This window comes from Schistosoma mansoni, chromosome W (assembly GCF_000237925.1).
Source record: "Schistosoma mansoni strain Puerto Rico chromosome W, complete genome".
In the NCBI taxonomy this organism is placed as follows: domain Eukaryota; kingdom Metazoa; phylum Platyhelminthes; class Trematoda; order Strigeidida; family Schistosomatidae; genus Schistosoma; species Schistosoma mansoni.
This window is the reverse complement of record NC_031502.1, coordinates 13894974-13907758: the sequence shown is the minus strand read 5'-3', so window position 1 is coordinate 13907758 and position 12785 is coordinate 13894974. Positions and strand designations below refer to the sequence as shown.

At 40.4% G+C, this 12785-nt stretch overlaps 1 protein-coding gene across 1 annotated transcript; it reads right to left on the bottom strand.

Moving 5' to 3' along the window:
- Positions 1-235: 235 nt before the first annotated feature.
- Smp_209030 (putative dna polymerase epsilon, catalytic subunit) lies at positions 236-12077 on the bottom strand (the record flags this gene model as incomplete). Its single annotated transcript, XM_018788638.1, has 5 exons — positions 236-395; positions 5047-5237; positions 11030-11187; positions 11224-11299; positions 11337-12077. 5 exons carry the CDS (start codon positions 12075-12077, stop codon positions 236-238), a joined length of 1326 nt encoding a protein of 441 aa, XP_018654161.1.
- Between the last annotated feature and the right edge of the window lie 708 nt (positions 12078-12785).

Here is a 12785-nt window from a genome sequence, read left to right as displayed (position 1 = left end):
TGTTCTGATATTAACATAAATATCAGCGTTAACGTAAAGAATAAAGGAACCTGTTCTTAAAAGAGCACTTGTTATTGATAGTCTCACTGAAGAATTAAAAAACAGCTGACCAAGATATAACAACTACAGAATATGAGTTAATCTCAGCTCTAAAGGTGATACTATAACAATTAAATGTTTATCACAAGTATTTATTTTATGTAAACAAAAAAGTAGTCGACAATTCAAAAAGGGGTTATGTTGCATTTAGTTCTGGATCTGTAAATCCTAACTGCTTTGATTCGAGATTAGTTCCTGTTGGTACTCGTTGTATTGCGGCGACAGTACAACTTTTTAAATTACATAGTTCTTCAATAACCGCTTTTTCACCAATAACACATCCTTGAACAGTACAACTAGGAAAAAATAAAATTGCTAATTAAAGTAGAGGATAATAAAAGATTAGATAGTCAGTAAATTAAAAGAAACATATTTCAACTTGTAGTCCAAGTTGACTAGCTGCCTGGCACAATATAATTAATAACAAGCAGATATCATAATTTCAAAAAAAGGAAGCAGCAAAAGAGTTAGGTGAAAGGGCTTAAGGAGGTCAAAAGTATGTTGAAGAGTTAAGATATATGTGCTACTGACATTTAGTTTTGACCACGTTACACAAAATTTCCAATCATTAATACTTACCATTTATTTGTAAAATCTGAAAGGTTTCACAAGCTTTACAACCCACAGTCAATGACTAAGTATTTGTTCTTACTTAGGATGAACTGCTAGCTGTTTAACTATCTCACGTGTATCTCTCAAGGTTACCTTGCTTTTACCTAGTTTTACAATACATATGGTCCTAGAACGTACATTTCCTGTCAGGCTTATCGAGGATTACCTGAATTACCTGTAAACTTATTATTCAACTAAAAAAAATACACATTGGATATTTCCATTTAGTGATGTTGACAGAAAGCAGAATATTTCTAATGCCCTTGTGATTTGAATTCAATAAGCTATTTAGAGATAGTTTGCTTTTATACGTACTGTAGTTCAGCGCAAACACTACGTAACGAATTGTCGTTCTTGGATCAGCTCTCGTAGGTCGCGTTTGATAAAATGTCGTCAGAAATACAAAAACCCTGTTCGGATTTAGCTCGCTCGTACAATCCATTTAGTCAAGCGATATGCCCGTTCACCTATTAAATTATCAGTGTACTGTATAGTAGTATATTGACTGACTGTAAAACATACTTTATGAAAAATGAGTACACACACCGCTTGCTAGTATTCGATTATACACGTTTGATTGATTACTTACACAGACATGTTACCACTTGACCACCAACATTCTTCAATGAACTCTATGCTCGAAAATCCTTTTCAATTGTTATTCATCCTTTTGATGTCTTCTTCCAATTCTCGACGCAGTATGTTCTTTAGTCCTCCTCTTTTCCGTTTGCATTCAGGATTCCATGTTAGAGCTTGCCTTGTGGTGAACTTTGATGATTTCAGCAATATATTTCCTCCAATCCACTTTCAGAGTCTTTTCCTAATTTCCTCTTCAGCTGGAAGCTGGTTTGTTCTCTCCCACAGTAGGTTGTTGCTTATGGTATCCGGCCAATAGACATTGAGTATATTGTGCAAACAGTTGTTCGTAATTACTTGTACATTTTTGATGATAGTTGTGGTAGTTCTTCAAGTTTCAGCTCCGTACAGTAGGACTGTCTTGATATTCGTATTGAAGATTCTGTTTTTGATATTGGTTGACAGTTATTTTGAGTTCTATATGTTCTTCAACTGTAGGAATGCTGTCCTTGCTTTGCCAATCCTTACCTTTACGTCTGCGTCGGATCCTTCTTGTTCATCGATGATGCCGACCAGGCACGTGAAAGCTTCCATCTCTTTCAGAGTTTCTCCATCAAGTGTGATTGGGTTGGTGTTTTCCATGTTGTATTTGAAGATCTTGCCTTTACCCTTGTGTGTGTTGAGGCCTACTGCTGCAGAGTCTACTGCTAAACTGTCTGTCTTGACCCACACTTGTTGGTGTGTATGGAATAAAAGAGCCAGGTCATCTAAGAAATGGAAATCCTCAAGCTGCATCCAAGCTGTCCATTGAATCGCGTGCTTTCCCTCAGATGTGTAGGTTTTCATAATCCAGTCAACTATCAGAAAAAAAAAGAAACGCGAGAGTAAGCAGCCTTGTCTGACACTGGTCCTTACATAGTATGTGTCTGTCAGCAGCCTTGTCTGACACTGGTCCTTACATAGTATGTGTCTGTCAGCAGCCAATCATCCAATACTTTGCAGTGTAGTCCATCACAAGAATTCTGTATGATTGTGACAATCTTCTCAGGTACACCACAGTGTCGAAGAAGATTTCACACGGTTCTCCTATCCATGCTGTCAAATGCCTTCTCATAGTCAATGAAGTTGGTGTATGGTGATGGGTTCCACTTAGTTGATTGTTGAACGATGATCCGTAGTGTCGCGATTTGGTCTGTGCACGACCGATCTTTACAGAATCCGGTCTGTTGATCTCAAAGTTGGGTGTCTATTGAATCTTTCATTAAATTCAGCAATACTCTGTTGAAAACTATTCCTGGTACCGATAGTAGTGTGAAACCTCTGTAGTTTTCATATTTGCCTAGATCTCGTTTTTTTGGTATCTAGATGAGATATTCTTCTTTCCAGTCTGTTCGTGGCACTTCCTCTTCCTCCCAAATCTCCCTGAATAGAACGTGGAGCATGCTTGCAGTTGCTTCTATGCCTGACATCGGTGCTTCAGCTGGTGTATTTTCAGGTCCCGCTCTTGATTTGTCCGATGACCGTACTGATTTCTTCGATCGTTGGTGGAGGGACATCTAAAGAAGGGTCTGTAGTGCTGCTTCGATTTCCGGCGGATTCAATGAAGCTGGTCTATTCAAGAGTTCCTCAGTGTTCTACCCAACTGTTCGTCTGTTCTTGAATCTCAGTGGTTGGCTTTCCTTCTATGTTGTTGGCTGGTCTCTCTGGTCTACTATATTTCCCTTCCTGTTTCTTCGCTGTGCCACATAGTTGTTCCATATTTCCGTCTCTTGCAACTTTTGCCTCTGTCGTGGCTAGGCTTTTCACATATTTCTGCTTGTCAGATCTAATGCTCCTCTTCGCTTGCTTGTTTGCTTTAGTGTATTCAGCTTGTGCCTCGATTTTCTCTGCTCTTGTTCGTCTGTTGTTAATTGCTGTCTTCTTGTCCTTCGTTTCTTGAATCTCTTCCATGGTTTCAGTGGAGATTCATTACTCATGATGATGCTTCTTGCGGTCCAGCACTTCCTGGTATGTTGAACTTAGTGCTTCTTTGATCTCTTTCCAGTTGTCCTCCATCGTAGTTTCTTCTTCTTTCAGTAGATCTTGTATGGCTTGGAACCTGTTGTTGAGAGTTATCGTGAATTCGTTGCGTTTCAGCTTCATCTTGGCCACAACCAGATGGTGATCTGAAGCTATGTCAGCTCTTCTCCTGGTTCTCACCTCTCCCATTGTCCTTCTGAATTTTTTATTGATACAAATATGATCTATCTGGTTTTCAGAGGTGTGATCCGGTGAGACCCATGTAGCTCTATGTATGGATTTGTGAGGGAAGGGGTATTGTGTTGCCTATAACCAACTTGTTGCAGGCACATGGATTATTAAATGTCAACATTCTCGTTCATTTCTTCTAGTCCATGTCGTCCCATGACACCCTCATATCCGGTGTTTTCCTCTCCGGTTGTTAGAAGAGGCATCGGCCCTGTGACTTCCGAAGGATTTCGGCTTTCATCCTGAGGCGTCATAATTCTTCTTTCAACTCCCAGGGCAGAGTTTAAATGGTTTAATTTGTTTAGCCTGGTTGGGGTGTTTTTAGCAAGGTTTTTTTTATACTGGGTGGTGTTGCTGACACCATACCCAACCCTCCTTTTTTACTCGGGCTTAGAACCGGCAGTACCTCCAGAAGAACTGCAGGCGGCGTTGCGTTTGAAAGCAGTGCTAGTATATTAGGGGTTCATTAGTTAATGATAGAGCTAGACATAAAGTACTAAATAAAGTTGAGACCAACTGAGATTATTGGTAAAGGTGTCCAACCACAACTATCTCAACGCTGGTTGGTGTAGGAGTAGGTTGAAAGAAACTCAGGGGTAGTAGAACCAAGAACTTGAATCAGTTTATGAATCTGTTGGTTTGAGTAATATTGACAGATGTAGATTATATCTGTGAGTTTCATACCATAATACTAATCTGAGGTTAGATATTTTAAGAGACACGGATCAAAATCGATCTTCATATTGCTTTTTTTATACCTTTTATTTTGAGTTCATATAATTTTTCCAAACCATATTACGTATACTCGATCATCGATTTCACTATCTTCACATATAATTTTAAATTTATTTATTTATTTGAACATATAAATATTGGTACAAAGGGACAAAAAATACATATGTGCCACACAAGTCACTTGATCTATGTGTGGGCTGTGATACTGCCCGGGGTCCCAGACCGAAGCAGATGGCCTTCTTCGGGGGCCACACACCGAGCCTTCGACCTAAAGGTCTGATCCATAGGGCAGTGGAGCAACGTAAGGAGATACAGTCCCATGGTAGCCAGTGGCCAACAATAGGTTTATACGTCATTTGTTCCTTCAGGATCCAGGAAGCCATGTGCACCATTGGTTTGGAATCAGGGTTTGTCAACTCTTCTAGATGGACCCTCCGCGTACACCAACCCGGTTAGAGCGCCAGACATTCGCTTTTCGTCCTTTAGAATGTCGTAGACAACGCCCCCGGACCGCGAAAAGACAGTGAGTAGGACTTCCCTGGCAGTGGTTGTATGCGCGTGGCCATGTGAGAGCATTTCGAGGGGGACAGGGGGCTCTCCCCACACTTGGCCGTACCAGAGCATTTGGAGGCACGTAGCAGGGCATTTTTATTTATGTATTTATGGATTAAACATAGTTATACAAACGTTACTATTAATAGGACACTGATTTCAAGAGTTAAAAAATGTACTTTCATACATATTACAAAGCAGAAAAGTTGAAAGGTGACTACTTACTTATCCTTAATCTCTACATTTGAAAGAAGAACGGAGTTTAAGATTCGTACATCAGCACCAATTTTGCATGAAGAACCCACAAAACTTGAACGAATAAATGCTTTTTTGTGCACTGTACAATTTTCTTGGATAATATTAAATTCCTTTCCTGACTGTTGCGATCCAGTGTGACTACAGGATTTCTGGATAATCTGTAAAAAGCACGAAGTAACAGAATACTCAATTGATTTTGAAAAAGACCGTACAAATTCAAATGCCTTTTAACCTTGTTTTAAAAGATGCATTCCAAATACATAAAATGATGGAAAGAACCGAATTCATAGACAATCTTACTTAAGATCTTTGATAAATATGGTACAAATACAAGTGTGGATGATTCTTAAAATATTATAGCATGGTTTTCTGGTCAACGTACATGTAACTAAATACAAACACACAGACACATACAACCTGGATGGGACCAATTAGTCTGAGATGTCAAAACTCGCAACAGTCCAAAGAGAGTAAAAAACCCACTAAACCAAACAAGAAAACTGAATTAGGGGATAAAACAAACTCTCACAATTCACTATTCATGACCAATTTTCTGAGTCATCTAAATGGTCCGATGCTTAGTGAGTGTATAAAATAAGGGGTCTACACAGAAGTAAGCATTTGAAATACACGACAACCCAAAACGAGTAATGATCAATTATTAGGGTGTCGTTTCAGTATTGCACTTCGGATTACATCCTCAACGACATGAATTTGTTTACAAACGAGTGTATCGACGAAAACCTGTAAATGTGACAGTTAACATTGGTAAGATAATTTGTCAATTATCCCCGAACTATATATTATCCGCTATCATTTCTCATACTCGAGCAAATTGTGATGTTAATAGGACTCCAGAATGAGAAAACAAAATCCTCAAAGCAGACTATTACATTGCAGTATGGTACTGACAGCAGAGCAAGACTACATAAAAAATGAAGCATTAAGTAAGACACTGAGCTAACTACAAAGATGCTCAACGTTTCATTCAGGGAGATTTGGGAGGAAGAAGAAGTGCCGACAGACTAAGAACAAGGATATCCCATCAATATACTAAAGGAACGAGATCTAGGCAAATATGGAAACTACAGAGGTTTCACACTACTATCGGTACCAGGAATAGTTTTCAACAGAGTATTGCTGAATTTAATGAAAGATTCAATAGACACCCAACTTTGAGATCAACAGACCGGATTCTGTAAAGATCGATCGTGCACAGACCAAATCGCGACACTACGGATCATCGTTCAACAATCAACTAAGTGGAACCCATCACCATACACCAACTTCATTGACTATGAGAAGGCATTTGACAGCATGGATAGGAGAACCGTGTGAAATCTTCTTCGACACTATGGTGTACCTGAGAAGATTGTCACAATCATACAGAATTCTTGTGATGGACTACACTGCAAAGTCTTGGATGATTGGCTGCTGACAGACACATACTATGTAAGGACCAGTGTCAGACAAGGCTGCTTACTCTCGCGTTTCTTTTTTTTTCTGATAGTTGACTGGATTATGAAAACCTACACATCTGAGGGAAAGCACGCGATTCAATGGACAGCTTGGATGCAGCTTGAGGATTTCCATTTCTTAGATGACCTGGCTCTTTTATTCCATACACACCAACAAGTGTGGGTCAAGACAGACAGTTTAGCAGTAGACTCTGCAGCAGTAGGCCTCAACACACACAAGGGTAAAGGCAAGATCTTCAAATACAACATGGAAAACACCAACCCAATCACACTTGATGGAGAAACTCTGAAAGAGATGGAAGCTTTCACGTGCCTGGTCGGCATCATCGATGAACAAGAAGGATCCGACGCAGACGTAAAGGTAAGGATTGGCAAAGCAAGGACAGCATTCCTACAGTTGAAGAACATATAGAACTCAAAATAACTGTCAACCAATATCAAAAACAGAATCTTCAATACGAATATCAAGACAGTCCTACTGTACGGAGCTGAAACTTGAAGAACTACCACAACTATCATCAAAAATGTACAAGTAATTACGAACAACTGTTTGCACAATATACTCAATGTCTATTGGCCGGATACCATAAGCAACAACCTACTGTGGGAGAGAACAAACCAGCTTCCAGCTGAAGAGAGAATTAGGAAGACGATCATTTCGGAGAATACGTTTGCCGGGATTTTACCGTATGGCGAAAAGGAATGATTTGAAGTTACCTCAAAGCACAGCTCAATGATGAAAAGGTCAAAAAAGCATTGCGAAGCCAACTAACTAGGCATGAAGTTAATGTTCATCCAGAAGAGGCCTGGGACGATATGCAGACAGTGTATTTGTGTTGGTAGAATACAGTACTGATGAACTAAGAGACAATTTAGTAGTAACATTATGCATGTTGTCAATATCTGAATAATTTCGTGCAGTGTTTAGACGAAAAGCTTTATTCTTGTCTGTTTCTTGGATTGAGTGATAAACAGATATTTTTACAGTTGGAAAGTCATTTTGTAAAGGCATATTTGAAAATGTCCTAAACAACTAACCAAGAGATGCAGTGGATTTACATCCGTTTGTTCGACTATCTGGGGAAGATTCCTGACCTTCACCAAATAAAACTATGTCATCAGCATATTCTAAGTCAACAAGTGAATCTCCTGAAAGGAGTTCAAGTCCTCTAAATTTAGATGAAGAAAATGTTATTTCTAAAAGCACGTCTATGATAATGTCAAAGAAGAATTGAGAGAGTGGACAGCCCTGACAAACACCATTTGAGGTAATCAATTCTGATGCCAGTTCTCCATAAGCTCTAACTCGACCAGTTATGTTCGAATAGGGAGCCTGTATGAGGTCAATATTCTTCTTTGGTACTCCTTTCAGTGATAAACACTGCCATAGAACCCGACGATCAACAGAGTCAAATGCCGCCTTAAGGTCGAGAAATACTACGATTGTGGGGCTTCTGGGTGTATGTCTATTTTCTGGGACCTGATGTAGAGTGAATATCTGGTCAATACAACCACGTCCAGGCCGGAAACCAGCCTGACTTTTTTCCTTTCTTATAGACTGGCACACTCAGTGATTGAGACCAGTCAGATGGAATTACGTCCAGTTCCCAGATTCTACCTAAGACCTCAGTTAATCTCGCTGCTAGTACTGGACCACCATCCTTAAAATTCTCAGGGGTCAACCTGTCAGGGCCTGCTGCTCTCCCTCGCTTCAGATTTCCTATAGCTTTTACATTTACTTGCCATTCAGGACGACTGGAGATCGTGGGAAACCGAAGTGTGGCCGAAGGCCAGTTGAACTGATCCCTAAAGTGTTCTGCCCATCGATTCAATCTCCTGGATTGAGAATGAATGATATGTCCATTTTTATCTAAGATAGTTTCGCTGACAGTCGGGTCCCAAATACCGGTTTCTTTAACAAGTCTGAACAGTTGTCTCCTGTTGCCTATTGCCGCTGCCTTTTCCATCTCTCTTGCCTTTGCTACCCACCACTGTTCGCGGTCATTGCGTAGGCTTCTTATCAGCCTGCGCTTAAGCTGACTCCGCTTTTCGTCATGTTGAGAACCAGATGGGATGAGTTTTAGAGTATCTATCAGTGCGGTAGATGCTGCTGAGATCCAGTGTTTGTCCCTAACATTATGGTTTATCGTACTAGCAGATATCACTGCTGTTTCCACAGCTTTTCGGATGTCATTCCACGCTACCTCGGGGTGGGCACAACTTACATGGCCGCCTAACTGCTTTTCTAGTTGTTCCTGAAATATATTCTTAGCTTGGTTATGATTAAGTAGAACCCTAAGAGGCTTCCTTGCAGCGTCTTTCCTACGTCCAGTAAGACGCAGACTAATAGGTGCTCGCACTAGAGCATGACCTGAATCTAAACATGTGCTCCAGAATGAGCGAGAGTCTTCTGTCAAGCCTCTCCATCGGTGGCTGATAGCGATGTGGTCTATTTGGGTCCAACGTTGGGAAGAATTCGGGGGTCGCCATGTCAAAAGATGCTTTTCCTTGTGCTTAAAGTTAGTATTTGCAAGATACAGACGGTTATCTTGTCATAGCTGCAACAGACGGTCAACATTATCTGTTCTTTGAGCCACGACATCATAAGATCCACCCAGATGCCTTTCTTTTTCGCTAAGTTTTTCTAGTTGAACATTAAAGTCACCAGCCACTATTACTACATCAGAGCGCCTAGCTTTTGGGGAAGGTCGGAAATCTTTCTGTAAAACTCATCTTTTACCTCATCTAGGCTGCAGTCAGTGAGAGAGTAGGCGGAGACGATGAAGAGGCAACGACGAGTGTCCCTATCTTCCCGAGTCCTTACTGTTGTTTAGTCACACAGCTCACAAACGACTGTCTACTGAGATTTATTCTAGGAGAGCTAGTTCTTTCTGCCCTAGAACCCAATGCTATACCTGCGCCAGCGAGGCCATGGAGAGCAGCGTCAGGGCTTCCAGATACACAAAGAGTGAATCGAGTTGGTTCTTTATTTTGACATGGTGAAGTCAAATGGATGACGTTACTCGGTTCCTGTATGCGCATTCCGGAGTCGCAGCACACATCGGTGGTGCGAGATTCTAAAGTCCTAGCTAAGAAAGCCTGTTGTCCTATTTGGTGCGGTGTTCGGACGTTAAAAGCTCCTACATGTGGTTCCAGGAGACCAAGAATAATGTTCCGTGTACTCGAATCGTTTGCCCTAGCGGTGCGAGGTGATAAATGAACATGAGAAGGGTCAGTCGTGGAGATAAGAGGGTTATTAGGAGGTGTATGAAGGATTTGAATGTGACCAACTTGGTCTCGTGTGCTGTTACGCACATGAGGGCTGATACCTCTTCCCGACTGCCCACATTGTGGAAGGGTATTTATTGATGGACCTGAAAAGGAAGTTGGATTAATGTTGGTGTTAATGACCTGGGAGCGTGACCGCAGAGCCCAAGGGAAAACTGCCTGAGGCCGGTCGCGCACGACCTTTTTGTGAGAGGTTTTCGATGTGTTAGCTCCGTTCTTCAAAGGTCCTTATCGCCAGAGACGGAATTAGGTGAGGCGTGACATTTTTGGGGTCGACCTTTTCTAACCCCTTCCTTCGTTGTGAGAAGGCAGAATCGCTGCAGATGTTGGTTGTCCGAGGGAAATACCTTACTGTTGTCACACCCCTCTACAGTCAGCAGTACGACTTCGCACTCAGACCTTGAGTTGCTGCTTTTAGTCTTACCGTTCTCCAATCGACTGCTTGGCATGGTAGAACCTACAGAAACACATGTTCCAGCCAATATAGCTCGGTTGGGTCATCACGATAGGCACGTCCGACCACCACGTCAAGGTAGCAGCTACGGTCGGGCAAGACCAAGACCCCTGAAGATCAACTAGTAGTATGGCATTTATCAGACTTTCACACTCACTTGATGTAACCTGTCTTTTCAGAACTATGACAGATGGAACTACGGAATAGAAACGCAAATTTAACTCACTACATGAAATGGAGCCGTTCGGCCTGTTGGCAATCGACCTTCAGTACACGGATAACAGTTTTAATATCTGACGGTACATGGAGTATCCAAAACATAATAAGCTGATAACTGACGTCCATAAATACAGTAATTTCTATTGACCGATGTAGTCGAAACGAAGCAAGACAGTTAGACACCTGTGCCTGCACCCGTCTTATATGGTGGACCGTCAGGAATAGTTGAAAAGTCAGTGTACCTAGGTAGTAGTGTGATGTGCGTGGAGTAGGAGATGAAATCAAGCCAAGTATGGTGTAAAGCAGAGACTAATCCCAATCCAAGTCAAACTTGGCACCATCGTGATATCAGCTTGGTTGTAAAATTCCGAGTTTGCAACGGTTCAAGCAGTTCTTTTCTATTATTGCCAGCTCATAGCATTTAACCACGCGTTTTATAAAACACATTCACAAACATAGATACTAGTGGGAAGGACTAAAAATGATTTTAAAAAAACGTATGATTACTAACCAGGCGATTTGTCTCAGCATATATCAACGGATCCTCAAATTTGACCGAAATGATTTTGTCACGATGTTCATGAATGCACGTTCCACCTGTTTGATAGCATTCAATATAATTCTTTATGTTGTTGGTTTCGAATTTTTCATCAGACTCTCCGTTGGCTTCTAGTGCTTATTAAACAGTTGTAATGTTGGGTTTACCTTGATTTATCTCTGGAGGTTCGGACCAAAAATACTGCCAAATAGACTTTTTACGGTGAGTTATATCTTCCCCTAGCTTAGATACAGAATAGAAAATAAAAGGCTCAGTTTACCTTAGCAACATGATCCAAAGCTGCCCTGGAAACCAAATATAATCCACAATCTCTAAGATCCGAACGACATAAAATAGTCTGTTGATAGCTAAGATTTTTAGAAAGTTTAGACTGCTTTTTTATATCACTTGCGGGCACATAGCTAATTAAGGTACTGTGATCATTTGTAGTTACAGTTAATTCACTGGGAATAGACTTGAAAAGTTTGCTTTCTGTCGTAGGGAGAGTTGAAAATACGGCCACCACTGATGCTTTTTTCCTGATCATTGTCAGAAATATGTCCCGTAAATCGATTTCACTGATAACGGTATTGGAATAAGTTATAAATAGATAGTTGGATGTTATTGAAGAGCGAATTCTCTGTAGTGTTTCGGACAAGGAGTAGAAGTTAGGAAGTTCGCGAAGGTTAACTTTCATATAGTCAGGCCAAAGTTGACGATTTTCATTTAAATAATTTGTTAGGCGTATTGTCTGTGCTTTGTTGTGAACTATTGTTATGTCAGATATTTCGCTCAGAATAAAAATACTCATCAATCTGGCTAGGACTGTTTCGTTTCCCAGAGGGAGTAAAGAAGCAGAACCTTGTATGGTTAACTGCTCCAGCTCAGGAGATTCTGCGTTGCATATTATTAATGCCTGCATTACTTGTAAAGCAAAATAACAAGTATATGGTTTGATTGAACACAAAAAACGACACGTTTTGGTATTATAGTTGTCACAATAAGCATCAGTTCGCGACATTTGAACAAGGATGTGATATTTATTATTATTGTAGTTGATAAAATACAGTGGACGAGGGTGAACTTGTCCGTGAGAGAAAAAGCGTGAAGGAATGCACGCTAGCTAAGTGATTTCGAGATTGCACAAGTGGTTTTTTAAGTCTTTTACTCATATTTGCATTATTTTATTTTGTATCCCTCAACTATTATACTCAGAAGGTATTTCAAGGGATTAGCTGACAATAACTGTACTTTAGAAGCTTCTGTGAGTCAATAAGCAGTTTTGTAATTAGAAAGTGCTCGAGGATTCAAGCGCTCACCTAACTTTAAAAATAAGCTAGATATAAGTAATATTAGTACTATATACCAACAGATATTGGGTTGAGTAACTTGGGTAACTAGGCAACATAAAGATTACCGAATATTTAGAGTAAACGGCAGTACAAGGTTAGTAATCACCAGCATTTTCGGTGCTCCAAATCTGACAATGAGACTTATGGGTTCTTTAGACCGCTCAAATACTTATATCCTGAAGTTTTTATAACAAAAAGGTATTCCAAGATGTTAGTTTAGACCTAAATCGAACATACGAACTAACTGAACCACTCACGAGATTTATCAGGAAAACTACAATTAGTTGTCAGTTGAAAATCGCGCCATATCTCTATTCGACCCTAACCTTGCGTGTCCGTTTCATACAGTTTCCTTAAGTATCTTTGTTTCTTTTTAT